The 15,946-nt window shown below is 44.4% G+C and overlaps 2 protein-coding genes across 3 annotated transcripts; one reads left to right on the top strand and one right to left on the bottom strand.

The window, feature by feature from the left end:
• Positions 1–2,484: 2,484 nt before the first annotated feature.
• Positions 2,485–5,719, bottom strand: LOC100272634 (uncharacterized). The gene is made up of 3 exons (NM_001147096.1): positions 5,593–5,719; positions 5,257–5,438; positions 2,485–3,728 (listed from the first exon to the last, which is right to left on the bottom strand). The coding sequence occupies exons 2-3, from the start codon at positions 5,399–5,401 to the stop codon at positions 3,205–3,207; spliced, it is 669 nt and encodes a 222-aa protein (NP_001140568.1). The 5' UTR covers positions 5,402–5,438; positions 5,593–5,719; the 3' UTR covers positions 2,485–3,204.
• Positions 5,720–6,034: 315 nt separating this feature from the next.
• Positions 6,035–10,519, top strand: LOC103635119 (uncharacterized). Of its 2 annotated transcripts, none has more exons than XM_008657665.4 (2): positions 6,035–6,504; positions 8,851–10,519. In XM_008657665.4, exons 1-2 carry the CDS (start codon positions 6,364–6,366, stop codon positions 10,270–10,272), a joined length of 1,563 nt encoding a protein of 520 aa, XP_008655887.1. In that variant the 5' UTR covers positions 6,035–6,363; the 3' UTR covers positions 10,273–10,519. The 2 variants fall into 2 exon arrangements, with proteins under 2 accessions (XP_008655887.1, XP_008655886.1); XM_008657664.4 differs by having other exon boundaries at positions 6,048–6,504; positions 8,848–10,519.
• Positions 10,520–15,946: the final 5,427 nt, after the last annotated feature.

Raw genomic sequence — 15,946 nt, 5'->3', positions numbered from 1 at the left:
TAGGGCCTCTCTTGGTCCGAATCAGGATAAAAGACTTGTGTCATATTGCATCACTATCTGGGTCAAGGGCACACGACATTATTTCACTAGTTGGTTAGGTCCACGAATCCAAACACCGACATATATATACATGTATATTATTTTTTGTTGTGGCTCGCGAGCTTAACAAGCCAGCTCAAGATCGCAAACGAGCCGAGTCGAACTAGTTCTCTGGCTTGGTTGCTTAACAAGTTGAGCCAAGGCAAGCTGCCTCGATATCGCCCCTAGATGTTTGTTTAGGATTATAATCTGCCAGACTATATAATCCAACAACTTTAGAACTAACACTTAGTTTAAAAATTGTTAAATTATATAATCTAAAAAAATTATAATCCCTGATAAACACCTCTCGACCCCAAGAAAAAAGATAACTTAGAGTGTATAAGTGAGCATACACGGGTGTAGCCCCCGAGCCTCCCGATGGTTCGAGGAACCAATCATTGGTTAGTTGTACGAGTACGTTCTTTGATGTGGGAGGAGGATATGGAGCGGACGAGCAAGATCGCCTACGCCCTTGCCACTAGGTCGTTCTGCATCTAATGAATGAAGAAAATTCAGATAGGGATAGTTTAATCCTCGGCGTTGGTTTGAAAAACGAAAATGTTTCACGTACGACCTACTTGTACGTCTGGAATATGACCAATATTAATATATGACTTTTGTTGGCTTTTTTATTGAACTAATGAATCATGGGCTATTAGCCTCCTGTTTGGTTGGCGTGTGCAAATGTGCACATGCACCCGCGGAGTCTTAAAGGGGCTGTTTGGTTGTCTGGTTGGGTGGGCCTGGCTCGTATCTAGGGAATCTGGTTCTTGGTAACCTAGCTAAGAGCATGCAATACCCTACGTTTGGTTGCATGTATGAGCTTAGCTTGGCCCATGCAAGATGGTGTTTGGTTGCTTGCATAAATGCTTGATGCATGAGCTTAAAAGCTATAAAGTTTTATTATATTTTCATGTGATGATGTTGCAATAGTCTATAATATGTCATACAAAGCCTTAATTCACTTTTAAATAAATTAAATTTATTTAATAGACACTAATTACATGTTAATTTGTCATTAGGAAAGACTAATGGTTGCACCGGCAGAGCCTGGCTCTGGAGAAACGGCCAATTTCTACGTATCTCGGGAGCCAGGCTCAAGAGAAATCTTTGCATCTCGCGAGCCAGACTGAAGAGGCTGATCAGGCAACCAAACAAAAGAAAGCTGCATGTGGTGAGCCTGGCCAGACCATATGCAGGCAACCAAACACACCCAAAATAAACAATGTTTGGTTCGCTTCACTCCAGGTTCAACTCGACCGATGCAAATTGCTCTGGGCATACGCCTTGTGCGGGCGTACGGCTGCGTGCAGGCACTGCCCATGCCACCGCAAGCAAACTGAGTCTTTATGTTTTTCTATTATATTTTCTAATTAAAAGATTTTATCACTAAACTGATTTCATATTCATGTTTCTTAGTTTTTTCCGAACAAAATTACATCACACATGCTATATAATATTTAAAGATTTTATATACTATTTTCTACTTCACGTTTCGATGCAAGCAAACAAAGACAACTTGTATCTATTCCGAATGCACCAATACAGATAACCAAACAAAAGTATACATACCGATCTAGCTTATGTATATAGAGACTATAGATGGCCAATAAGCACGAGATCCGTGAGCCCGGCACGAAGCCCGTTGTTTGAGCCCGATCCGAGCCCGGCACGGCCCGGTTCTATGTGGGCCCGGGCCGGCACGACACGAAAAGCGGACCGGGCTAGTACAGGAAACTAGACACGGTGGGCTAGCCCGGCATGGCCCGTTTACCTCTAATCCCGTTAAGCCCGCTTTTTGCACTAATTCGTGCTTATCGGTCCGTTTAGCCCGTTATTCTGCTAAACGGGCCGACACGACCCGTTTAGGCCCACTGCGGGTTAGGCTCAGATAGGAAAACGAGCCCGTGGACTTAGACGGCTCGGCCCAATTTTCTAACCATGTCTATCGGGCCGGGCCCAAAACGGGCCGGGCAACTCGTTTGGCCATCTCTAATAGAGACTGGCTCCTCACGTATAGACCAGTAGACCAGGCTACCACCATACAACAATCAATCATTCAATAGATTATTCTAGTCGTACGTGACTCATTCACTAGAATCATACGTGAAGCAGTGCTTAAAAAAATAGAATATCCATCATATGGTCCACGAGATTGCCGACTTCTAATCAATTGATGATAGTAAGAACAAAGTTGTATGGAAAATACAAATAATTAAAGAATTTTGCGCTCGATTGGTAGGCTGTTCCACATTCTCCGTTACACCATTAAAAAAAGCGTACGGTACAGCAGACCGTGAATACGATGTTAAACTGTGAAAGGATGACGTCGAGCATTAATGAAGAGCAAAGGCAGCCATGACCCAGAATGCAATCCCGGCCAAGAAAATGGACATGTGCGCGGAGAAGGAAGCATGATTGGCAGCTTGGAGGACACACGAAGGTGGTTCCGCCTCGTGCGTGAGGAGCCTCCACAAGAGGCCCAGGAGAACGGTCGCTGCACTGAATAACACAAAGAATGCAGACGGGACGCAGAAAGAAGCACTGGTGACGCTGGGTACTGCCACGGCCAAGAAGCCCGTGAATGCCACCTTGGTCAACTCCAACGAGGCCGGCTTTGGATCATCAGGCTTCTTTTCACCTGATGACGATGGATCCGATGCTGTGCTGCTGCCCGTTGCTTCTGGTCCTTGCTTCCCTCTTCCTCTTGCTGCTGGCTCCTGCTGTTTCATCGCCTCACGGCTGTACCGCGCCAGCAGCACCAGGAGCACTATGACCAGAGGGAAGAACGGCAGCCACACTGCCAGCTTCCACGCGTGCGGAAGCACATCCAGCGTGATCAAGACCACCACCGCGGCGATCGGCAGAGCATGGAAGGAGAAATTCAGGACCCTCATGAACTCGGCGGTCAAGACGACGCAGCCGCTGATGACGTGGGGCGTGGTCCATACGTTCATGAGCGAGACGCCCAGCGTGCTGGCCATGAAGCTGACGAGCAAGGCGACGCCGAGGAACGTCTGCCCTCTTTTGACAGCCTGCCCCTGACGAGTGTTCCTCAGCAGGCTCTCCAGTGCCACGAATTCCAGCACCAGGAACATCATGACGGTCATCCCGGCCGACAGCTCAAGCAACTGCTCCAGCTTGCTGTGGTACTCCTCCGCCTCCGCGTCGTCGGCGGCCCCGGCATCGGCGACGCCGCGGCAGAGGTACCGAATTTGCACGGCAGCGACACCGAGCGCCATGGCGGAGCAGATAGTGAGCACTAGCAGGGCGTTGCTGTGGAAGAGGAGGAGGATCCCGCAGCCCAGGGCCATGAGCAGCAAGTTGGAGAGGAACACCAGCACTCTGCACGCGGCCACCAGCCTTGGGGCGACGTAGCTGAGCGGCGGCAAGCTGGCGCACGCTTCCGCGACCATCACGCACAGGAAGGGCATTATGCCCATCTGCAGAGTCACGGCTGCGAGGTGGGCGAACCTTCTTTGGACGAGGTCGACGAATGCTTCCAGCGCTCGTAGTCGTATCCTCCCCTGATACCTCCCGCCGGTGCCAGTCAAGCTGACTTTCTTGAGCACGATGGCAAGGAGCACGGGGGAAATCATAACTACGAATGCTCCGGTGAATGCTCGGACGCGGTTCTTCAATTTTTCCTGTACACATACGATGATAGATGGTCAGTGACTAATCACCGGAAGCTCGTTGAGTTTTACACACGACATATGTACAATACTCATGTGTCAGTAAAATCAGGCATATAGATCTGTCACAACTAGGAATGAAAATGGCAGGAAACGACTTCGTCTATGAGAACGATTGTTGCTTGGTCAGAAATTTACACGGTTTCATAATTAATCTACTTATTAGCGATTACGATACTTTTAACAGAAATTTAAAATTAAAATTTTAAATATGATAGTTTTTTAACACGGTTTTATAATTAATCTACTTGATACTTTTGACAGAAATTTAAAATTAAAATTTTAAATATGGTAGTTTTTAAAACGGTATTATATCTACAGAAACGATATGTTACGAGACTCCGATTACGGAATATTCGGTTTCGATTTTCATCCCTACTCACAACGGATTAGAATCCAAATCCATATAATTTAATCCAATTAATATCCAACCAAAAAAAGGTCAAGTCCAAACTTATCCTGGTACAAAATAAATATTATCCAATCCAGTTGCTTTTAAATCCAAATCTATGCAGTATAACCTAATAAAAGTGAAATGTTATTGCTTTAGACCTAAAAATAAAAAGCCTGCGTTCACATCATAAAATTTAAATCGATTAAAAAATTTAGATGCGCGTTAGCGAAATTGACTAAAACTTGATGGAGATGATTTTAGTACGTTCCCAGCTACTTCGTATATCTTAGTGTGACCGGTGACGTTTGTTAGAAATAAAAAAAATTATGAGAGACTCAGCTAAATTGCTACATTATATAAGCCTAAGGGAGGTTTTAATAAAACTCTATGGCCTTAGGAGCGGTTGAGAGTGCTTGAGCCTAACCCGGCCCACCGCTACTTTCTTCACTAAATGTGACCAAGTGGGCTTCATGTAGAGAGATAGAAACTAAAAAAACTTCATATTACGGCCAGACCCTGTTTGAAAGACTTCACTTTAAAAATTATAGTTTCGATTTTCCAATTTCACTGTAAAACAACTTCAACAAATTAGTAAGACAGGGTTAAAGAATATGTTTAGCTTGCACATAGACTCTAGCTTCTGTAATACAATGAATTTGTGTGAGTTTTTTTTAATTAATCTTCATGATTAGCGGGTGGAGAAAAAGACATGAATCGACAGGTCACGTAACCAATACTATGATGTGTAATTTTGGTGCAACCTCACGAGAATGCATAAAAACAATGCTTTTGAAGTACCTTTTAAGGAGTTTCAAAAATTTTATGAAGTTGACCTCTAGTTTCAGTTTTTTAAAGATAGAGCTTGTGCAGCTAGACCTGTTTGAATAGAAAAAACTAAAATAGACTCAAAATTATTGAAATGAAGCAACGGGGCCTAAAGTCTACCTGTCAGGTGGTCAGGTCCATATAAAACAATGGGCACCGCATATTTTTAATTTAAAGTCCAACGTAGACATTCAAATTTAAATAGATCCTACCCAGATGCACCGAAAGCAAAGAGTTGAATTGAATACGCAAATCGACTACCCTTGAGAAGAAAAGTGCTAACTATTTCAGATCGCAATATTTGCCGCTGCGTCGTCTTGCATGCAGTTTTCTTTGCGCCGACTGTATCTTGCGAAGCCCCATTGATCTCCAGATCTGATTCTCTTCTATGAGATGGAAGGGTCATCGTGTTTCCCCTGCTGTTCCTTCGTCTGGCGGGATCACTGTGCCATGGAAGAGCATCAAGAACAGAGTCAAATTTAGTTGAGAAAAGGAGGGGCGGTTAGGACACTATCTCGGGGCTATTCGTGCAGCTCATGGAGATGTTCTGCAAGGAAAAAAACCATATCGGTATATTCAGGGGTGGAAGAGGATTACCGCGTGAGGAATGAATCCCGATGCGACAGAACGAGCTTGTTAGGTCGTCGACGACGCTACAACCGATGCGCAACACAAGGCTCGAAGCACAACAGCATTGGCTCCTCTCTCTAGATCGGTGCGTGTCTCTGCGACAGAGGGAAGCTTGTGTGTGAGCTTTTATCGTCAGAAGCTTGGTTCGACTGTTTCTCTCTCTGTGCGTCCCTGTGACATTACGACTGAGAGCAGAGCATCTAACGTAACGGCGCAGCCAGAACATGACTAGGAAAGACCTTGAGCTCAAGTCAATGGCGCCAATAGGCGCGGGCTGGGCTGGCGACCTAGTAGAGATAAGAAAAATCAAAACGCGGTAGGAAATGCGCGTGGTGTATATTCATTCAAATACGGTACAGGAAACGTCATTCTCTTCTATAAAATGCCGGGCTCCACCCTGGCCCCGGGCAGAAGAAGACGACGACGACAACGACGACTTGAGTACTGCCAGCGAGTCGCGCGCACAGCATCGTCCTCCACAACGTGTACAGCCTACCAATATGACCGTGTAAATATTAATTAAGGTCCTCTACTCTTGTTTCCATCTCCGTGCCGCGTGATTATATTGTTGCCTCAAGCTGGGTCCGCCCGTCTTCTTCTTCCTCCTCAGCTAATTTCCATTATTCCGTTCCAATTTCCAACCGCACCCAGGAGCAAGTCTGGGTTCGCGCCACAGTTGGAGTTTCGACGGGTCTCGGTCGGGGGTGGTGCCTTCGTCGCGGCCGTTCGACCTACACCATGGAATCGCCGCAGCAGCAAGCCCCACCGCCGAGCCAGGGAGCTAGCTCTGGAAGCTGCGACGCTCCTCTGCAGCTAGCAGCTCGATATGGTGCCACCGTACCACGTACATCCTCGCCACCTGCCTCAGTCACTCGGCCGGTGAGCTTATCTGCAGCCCATACTAGTTCAAAGCAGTTTCAAATTACAAATTTGAGTTCTTTACAAACTTGCACTTTCGTGCACCCCAATTACAAAGCTGTTTTATGTTGATTAATTAGATGTATTCCAGATTAAATTTCGAATATAAATTATGACCAACAATAAATATTTTAGGTTTCTTTTCCATAACAAATAAACTAACAACTTACCTAACAGCATAATTATAAATATACATCATACATCTACCATAATAGATGACCTAAAGTATGAGGTTAAATCATATAACGCGTACTGATCAGACATACTGGTAGACGAGCACGAGTGAAAATAGTAGGGTCGACAGCGTTGAAGCAGACAAGTAGCAGGGTCGATGACGTCGAAGCAGCATGGTCGACGAGAAGAACGTGAGCAGTCGCGTGAAGATGCTTTTCAAAAACTTTATTCGTCCTCTCCCGGTGCAGGATCTCGAAGGCGACCGATTTCGGACACCTGCTATCTCGATCGCAGATGCATGTCAACAGCCGGGATGAAGAGGAACACGATGGCGACGCAGCTGTGAACAGAGGCGAAAACCTAACTTATGTTGGGATGGGTTTGGCGCTGGCTGTAAAGCGCCTTATATAGGGTCGTGACCACGAACCAATAAGGACTCATGATTTTATCTGCACGCTATCCACGAACCGAAAGACTCGCGCACCGATAAGGGCTCAGATCCTTATTGCTATCGGATAGAGCTCTAGACTTAACAACCAAGGAACCAAAAAATAAAACGGGGAAAGGAGGTCGTGCCCCTGCAAAGCGAGGGGTTAGATTTTAGCGGACCATTCACGCACATATCGTGCGCGCGCGCCCTTCGCCCCGTCCAGGCCAGACGAGGCGAGCGAGCGCGCGTGCGTGTGATTCTTCATACTCTTTCCCCTCGCCCATGACTTGGTGAGTGAGTATAGCTTTCATATTTGTTCCACAATTCCCTAGCCATACCCATACATGGTTTTTTGAGATTTTCTAGGATTTAATTGAATTTCTCAATTTGAGCCTAGCCCACAAATCCAATAATCTCCCACCCGATCTCAAATGCCCATTTGCAGTTTTGCACTATTCACTACTGTTTAATAAACTAGTGTTTGAGCAAAGAATGTTAAGTTAAACTTTCGCCTAGAACTACAAGCTACACCAACCCATAACTTGTACAATGGACTATACCTTGAATTGCATGTTTTGTATGAATGAGTTTCACTCAAAGCCATAACCAGTACCTGGCTACCAGTAGTCCTCTTCTCGGGTGGAGCATATATGTCGTACTCCAAGGTCTCTTCATGAGTTCACTAGAGATCACCCAGATCTCATAGACTGCGACGTTAGATAGTCTAACTCATATAGGTGTGTTCTTTAAAAAATGTTTTGTAGGACAACATCTTCGCTAGTAAAAGCCAATAGAAACACATTAAGGCACAAAGTCAACCAACCTTACAACATTTGATAGTATTGCATCTTTACTTAGAGAGTGTCAAAAGTTACTCTACTCAGTTCACCAATGGCTTCTTCTTTCTATGACCTAATTCACGGGATATCCGATCACATAGCTACCAGTAGTCCCATTCTCGGGTGGAGCATATACATTGTACTCCAAGGTCTCTTCATGAGTTTCCTAGAGATCACCCAGATCTCATAAACTGCGACGTTAGATAATCTAACTCATATGGGTGTGTTCTTTCAAAAATGTTCTGCACCAATGGCTTGTTCTTCCTATGACTTAATTCACGGGATCTCCGATCACATAAACTGGGCGAGGCGAGCACGTGTGCCCGTGTGTTTCTTCACACTCTCTCCTCATCCATGATTTGATGAATAAGTGTAGCTTTTATATTTAAACTAGTTTCACTGCACTTAGACTAGCAATATAGAACTATTTGTTCCATCATTCACTAGCCATACACATACATGGCCTTTTGAGATTTTTTAAGATTTAACTGAATTTCTCAATTTGAACCTAGCCCATAAAACCAACATTTTAAACATTCGCAATAACAATCTCGACCTGTCATTCAGCCATTCAATCAACATAGGAGTACGTCTAAAGAAGATTATTGTGCAACGTAGGAGTACTCCTGATTCAAATTCAGATCATCATTTCCGTACAATTCTTGTGCCTATTATTCGTATTATATGTAGTTGCATACGTTAGATCTGCATCATTGTAATGTAGCCACATATATGAAATGCCGTGTAGATGTTTCCTGTACATGTTTATGAGATAGATACTCCTATTTGTCTGGAATACAGTATTATATATTTACTCTGTTTCCGTGAACGTTCGCTGAACTGCTTCTTGTTTTTCTAAAGCAGGAAGTCAACAATAGAATGGAGCTAAAGAGCAGCAACAGTGAGACACTATGTGACAGCTTGACGCTAAATACGGTATCCGTGATGCTAACCGTCAGCTTCTTCAGAGAAGACGGGGACGGTGGTACTGACGTGTTTCTTGGCTTCTCATGCGTGCTCGGTTTCATCATTCGCAAGTATCTGTGGGTGCTGCGCTCCGAGAGCGCCCGGTTCACGGGTCTGGATATCTACACGAACACGGTCGTTCTAGTGGTCACCGCATATGCAATGCTGCTCGCGAACAGTTTGCAGTACATCATCCTTGCTCCCTTCCCGATCAGTGTGGCTGCCTTCATCGCTTACCTGTACAAGGAAAGACTGGAGCACCATGGCAGTAGTGGAGCTGATCAGCAGGATAATAAGGACGGATGCAAACCTGGGGACGGCAATGGCAAGAAAGCCGGGGAGCTCGAAATGGTGGTAGCGCCGTACTCTATGCTGCTGATCAGTGCAATAGTGATGCCGTACGAAGATAGCCCTGTCCTCCTGTCTCACTTCCTGCTCTTCTCATGTTGCGCGCTCGGGACGCTGGCGCTGCTCTACTCCAGACTGGCGGAAGCAAGTCCGGCCTTGAGACCAGCGTTGGAGTGCATCCAGATGGCCTACATGGTGACGCTGTTCATAACGGTGCACACGGTGGCCGCAGAATGGCTGGGAGACGTCATGGCGCTGGTCACCATGCCGGAGTTGATCGCAGGGCTTGTCTGGTTCTGTAATCTTCTCCACGGCGACACTGCTTGTAATACTGCAGCAGTAGCCCACATTCTCAGATCAGATGAAGGTTCCAGCAGTAGTTCGGATGCAACTCATCATCAAGTCCCAACAAATTCGGAAACAAGACAAGGGTTCGTCTTCGATGGGTCCATGTTCACTCCCCTCGGAGCTGTTTTGGCAGGGTTAGTAACATCCACTTTCGCACATGACGAAGAACTCCTGGCCAGCTGGAACACCAAGGCGACCGTCGCCTGCAGCATTGCAGGGTGTTTGCCATATCTCAGCATATGGATGGTGTCGAGGTGGCCCGGGCGCATACCTAGCTCAGACAAGGCGACTCGGCTGCTCAAGTTTGCTGCAAATGTGTGCTTGACTGGAGCTTTTCTGATGCTGTTTGCCTTGCTTGATGAAAAGGCACTGGCCTATCGTCTCTTTGGTTTGGATGAGATTATTGATCCTAGTCAACTCAAATATCTTCCGGCTGTTCACTTCAGTACAGCGGTAGCCCTGTATTTCTTTCGGAAGCATCTTGCTGGTGCGTTGGCAAATTTAGGGGAGGAGCTAGGGAATCTCCTATCCCTCCTTATTGCTGCTTCTCCAACAGAGAAGCAGGGGAGAAAGAGAAGGAGGAAGAAGAAGACAAAAAGTATAGATGTGAGAAGACGTCGATAATGAAGAGCAGCTATAGATGAGCTTCGTTCTAACATGAGTCCGGCCTCTGTTTTAACTGTTTTGTTGCTGAGTGTAAAAGCACTCCGGCTAAGCGACCATGCAAAAAAGGTGTAAAATCGGACATTGATTGCTCTGAGATGGATGGACGTTTGTAAATTGTAATCCCCGTCCAATTGTATGTTTATGGCATTCTTTGTAGATGTTATGTTTGAGTTCTGCCTAGGTATGCACTACAAAATTTTGTTCATCTCAAAAGCATCATTTCTATACCTACAGGACTGGAAAAAATAACTTGAGGCTCGCTCAGGCTTGGCTCGGCTCACGAGTCTGAGTAAGCCCGAGCCGAGCCTACTTTGTGGCTTGCTCGAGCACCGAGCCCAAACCGGCTTGCGAGCCAATCTAATGACATGGTGTTATATTGTTTCACAATTAAATAATTATGTTATTGATTTATTTTTCTTATTTTTTATAGATTCAATGGTAGATGTAGTTTAAAATATGTTGTGAGATTTTTTTGTACATTTTTTATTTTATATATAAAGAAAAAATATATAATTTATACTCTAAATGAGACTTAGTGTGGCGGCTTGCGAGCCTTAACGTATTCAAGCTCGTAATGTGACCAGCCCTACCTACAACATGATCCCTCTTTTAACCTTTCACTAAATTCCTCTTGCTAAATTTTGCCACTAAACAAGTAGGTGTGTTTGGAATCAAAGTATTTTTTGAGTTTTGAGGTGAAACCATGATATTGGAGAATACTATAGTATTTTTTGCCAAAAGGTGTTTGGTTACCTTGTAAAAAACTCTATTTTAAATATCATAGTTTTGTAGATACCATCATATTTTTGGAGTATTTGAAACTCCACCCCAACACAAAGTTTTTTCTATGACTAGCTTCTTGCACATGTATACTAAATACCATGGTTTAAGATACTTTGTCTTCAAACATGTATTGCTTGGAGTTATTTAAAATATACTATGGTTGTGTCATGGTATTTTTAAAACCCATGGTTTTGAAATACTTTGCTTCAAACAAGCCCGTATTGGGTTTTACTCTCTACATTGTGAAATCAACTAAATAAAATTTACCCCTCTAACTGTCGGTTTTCGGTACCGGCAACACAACACGTGATGGACCACATGATGCTTTTGTGGTTGATGAAATCAACGATAGCTCGATGGTTTGTGCTAAACATGAGAGAACACAAGAATTTATATAAGTTCGGGCCATGGAGTTAATTTAATTCCTATTGGCTAGCTATATACAGACGAGATTTAATTAAATCTCGTCGGTTTAGTCAAATGTCGATGGAAATTAAATAAGCCAATGAGAATGTTCATGTTTTCTGTTGTGCTAGGTAAGCCCGCCAAAAACTAGCGAAAACTTTACTACGATACAAAACAAATTCAAAATTTGAAAATTTAAATTTCTATTTGCCTATTGCTTCCCTGACAATGGTGCTAGATAGAACTGTGGGTGGTTCTTATGCCAATTGTATTTTACTCTACAAGTGCATGGAGACCAATTTAGTGAAAGGAAAATGTGTCCTTGGGCCATTTCTAAGTTGTTTTGGTGATTAACTGCCCTACACACCCACTACAAGAAAAAAGGCAAGGAGTGTCGGCCAAAACCCCACACTCTTACTGAAATAAGCCGACACTCTAAGTATAAGAGTGTCGGTTGACCGACACTCTTAGCCGTCACTCTAAAATGGACGCTCTTATTCGTATAGAAGTGTGGGGACCGACACTCTTAAGGTAAGAGTGTCGGTTCAACACGCAACCGACACTCTTATTTTACGGCCGGAAGCCTAGCTGGGCGCATATAAGAATGTGAGGGCCGACACTCTTAGTGAATAATTTTTTTAATACCCAATTTTATTTTTCTCCCTCCCCGGATGGGAAGCCTCCATACCAGCACAATACAAACACAATATTCAATATATCACAACATTCAATATATCACAACACAAGCACCATATTCAACATAACATAACACAAGCACCATATTCAATATTCATACAAGTTCAAGTCCATAAGAAAGAAGTTCAAATCCATCTAAAACAAGTTAAAGTCCATACAAAACGCAATGATAGTAAGTTCCACATAAGCCTCCATATTAATTTATTCCGTTGGTGGGTCATTGGAGCCGCCGCCACTTGTGTTCATCAATAAGTCCATAAACGTGCTCGGATCCGGAGGCGGACTAGCATGATGTGAGCCCGAACCCTTTAAAAGAAACAAACATTTGTTAGTTTACCGAGTAACTAATTAAACATATACATAGACTGCAACATATACATGCATGTTTTCTAGTAACTGCTTAAACAACGAAGCAAATAGAGATGCAAAGGATATCAACTTAACGTACTGATCCTGGTGAGTGTGAGGGCAATCCTGGTGATTGTGACTGCCCGCGAGGAGGAAATCCCCACGGCATCGGCGGTGGCATCTGTGTTTGCATCGGTGGCCAAATGCCTGGCTGGCGAGGTGCCCACGGCATCATTTGCCCTCCTATCACACCCGATGCCATCAATTGGTCTTGGACAGAAGTTGCAGAACCCTGAAACAGAAGACACACTCTTGTTTATGATTAAGAAGTTACGATGATCAACAATAAAAGTAACTATAGATCATGCGAATGACAAAAGTTTAAAATAGATCATGTAAAAGCAAACATGTAGAAAGACAGAGAACAAGCAACCAATGATTATCAGACAAATGATGTTTAGTAGACGATTGTACCTGTGATCCATCCGCCGCTGCAGTGGAGCGGTCCGATGATTGTCCAGACACCGGATGTGTGATGATAGGGTGTTGTTGAAAAGGCGGCATGCCGAACTGAGTTCCGGCACCTCCGTACATCTGCAAATAGATTATTCATCAGTTTTTCAGTTAATCGGACTTGAGAAACAACGAAATAACAAAAAATTGATACCTGATGTAGCATCCAATTTTGCATTTGTTGCATCTGTTGCTGTACTTGTTGCTTATATTGGGCCATACTCTCCTCCATTTGAGTCATCTTCTCAAGCAGCTCTCCTTCACGTGCAGATGGTCGTCGGGGTCGATTTGACCCAGCTGAGAAATTGGACCGTCTAGTGTAACTCCGACGGGGGACAACACCGTCACCAATTGCTAACCTGTAAGAGTATCATATATATATATATATATATGTAGTAAATGACAAGACATCACTAAACAGTAACTATGTGACAAGCGCATATACCTCCCATGTGGCACGCCTCCACCAGCCTTATAAGCCGCCTCCGTATCGAACTCACCAGTGAGCCAATGCGCATCTGGACCATTTTTCTCTCTCACGTTGTCAATGTAGCGAGCCTGTGAAAAAATCATCCAAGTCACAACAAAGGCATATCATGTTCATCTTAGAGTCGATTTTCATACTTACCAGTTTCTCTGTCGCATTACTGTCATTCAGTATTTCCGGGTGATTCGGATCGGGACCCTTGTGTCCCTCGACGAAGACTTGAAGCAAAGTAGGCTCCACTCCATTTCGAGCCGCCTGCAACACATGATTAGAAAGTCTAGACAAGTCTATGCAATTAACAATTGACCAGGCAATTTGACACATACCATACGTGCGGCCTTGCCAATGTGTCCATCTGCCCCGAAGAAGTGGACCCCTGGCTTGCTCAACCGATTCATACGATTTCTATTAGATATGGCCAAGAACTCCTCAGAAGCCCAATACTCGCACATCCACGCCCAAGCATCCGAATGGTGGCTCAACCAATCCACCTCACTCTCTTTGTACTGCTGAGCCGTCAGGTGAATTTCCTTTGCCATATTCGCGTCACAATAGTTCCCCTGACGCTTTTGGTACACCGTGACGGCCCTCAATCGTGCTTTATACATCATACCCTTTACAACTCTATCTGCTGAGCCATTGAATACCTCACGCACATATGAATCATCCAAGGTATAGGGGTCGCACACGCGAAATTGGCCCTGCAAATTTGAAGATCACCAGAGACTTACAAATGCAAAATCTGAATTCAATTTGAATATCATAAGGGACTTACCCAAAACAAATCCCACACTTTGCTTGTGTGTGTCCCGTCGTTCCCGTACGGCTTGAGATCCCAATGAGCCCAGTAATGAGCAGCTATCTCTTGACCGCCCTCTGTAACCATCGCCGGGTAGGCGAATCGCAAACAAATCCCCAACTCTGTGAGGATTGGTGTGCGATGCCCTGTCCCGTCCCAACTAACCTCCTTCCACGCCCTGGTGCCTTTCGGTTCAATAACCCTCCGCTGATCGAAGGGTTTAGAAGGCTTCAATGTGAGGGACCGACGATACCTACAAATGAAAGTTTGTTATTTAACAATGCAAATCATTTACTTAAAACTTCAACTTGACAATAAAACTTCAACTCTATAATAAGAATACCTGATGGCACGCCGTGGCGCAGCCTGTGTGGCAGCCTCCTCTGTAGAAGCGTCTGCTCCCGATGTCTCCTCTCCATCGTCCAGTTCTGCGGCAGCTTCCTCAGCCTCCGCGTCCACAGCCGCCTCCGCAGTAGGTGCCATAGTAGGTGCCACTAAATCAGCTGCACGCGAAGTAGTCCCTTCTGTATTGGAGGGTCCGCTACTACCCCGCATCTGCTCTAGGGAGGCAAGCAACTGCTCTTGCCTGCTCCTGCTTGTTGTGGTGCCCTGAAATGTAAACAATTTTAGATTGCTAGCTGGCCCCAGTAACTAAACTAAGAAAAAAACAAGTACCTCAAACATGTTAGGAGCACCACTGGAACCCCTCGACCTTCGTGATCTGGGTCTCCTACCAGACGAATCCATCCTGAACATCTGCAATAATTCACAAAATAGTAAGTATGTATAAATTTTTCACAAAGTAATGCATATTAAATAAACAAAAACAAGAGTGTGCCATTACATCTATGAATTATGTATCAAAAATCGTCGGCATCAGAGTCCTCTTCGGCGACACGTGTATTAAGTTGTTCAACCCATTGTTGTGTTTCAAGAACTGTTTCTTCAAACCTTTGACGTTTTGAATTTGATGAAATTGGTTCCTCCATTAACTCTACGGTAAGAGAAGCTAACTCATTTAGTCCTGCCCCTTCGGATACAATACTATCATTGTCGCTATCGTCTGCTTGATCACCGACTTCTTGGAAGACAACATCATCATCATCATCATTGGTGCTTAAATTGTAGTTTTGATATCGGTAAGGGTGAACCTCTGGATTAACTTTATATGCAACCCATCAGGTTTTAAAACTTTTATGAGGATAACTCAAATAGTACACCTGATGCGCTTGATGTGCCAGGATGATATTGTTGTACTCATTGCCTTTATACCTTGATGCGTGCTTTACCTCCACCATCCCGAATTCGTCAACTCGCGTGCCAACATGTGGATCAAACCATATACAATCAAACGTCACAAGTCTCAAAGGTTTGTGACCTCCAAATGTATACTCGGTTATGTCTTGAACAATACCATAATAGTCCTCCAATTGTCCATCGTCGCTATACGAACTTGCTACAACTCCGCTGTTTGTTGTAGCTGCAAGTGGACGACTCGCTTCTAGTTTTGCTGTTCGAAAACGGTATCCATTAATATCATAGCGATCAAATTTTCTTGCGGTCAATTGACCATGTGATATTTGTAGCAAGTCTTTGGAGAC

The sequence above is a fragment of the Zea mays genome, chromosome 8 (genome assembly GCF_902167145.1).
Source record: "Zea mays cultivar B73 chromosome 8, Zm-B73-REFERENCE-NAM-5.0, whole genome shotgun sequence".
Classification (NCBI taxonomy): domain Eukaryota; kingdom Viridiplantae; phylum Streptophyta; class Magnoliopsida; order Poales; family Poaceae; genus Zea; species Zea mays.
The sequence above is the reverse complement of the archived record's forward strand: the minus strand, read 5'-3'. Positions and strand labels throughout refer to the sequence as shown.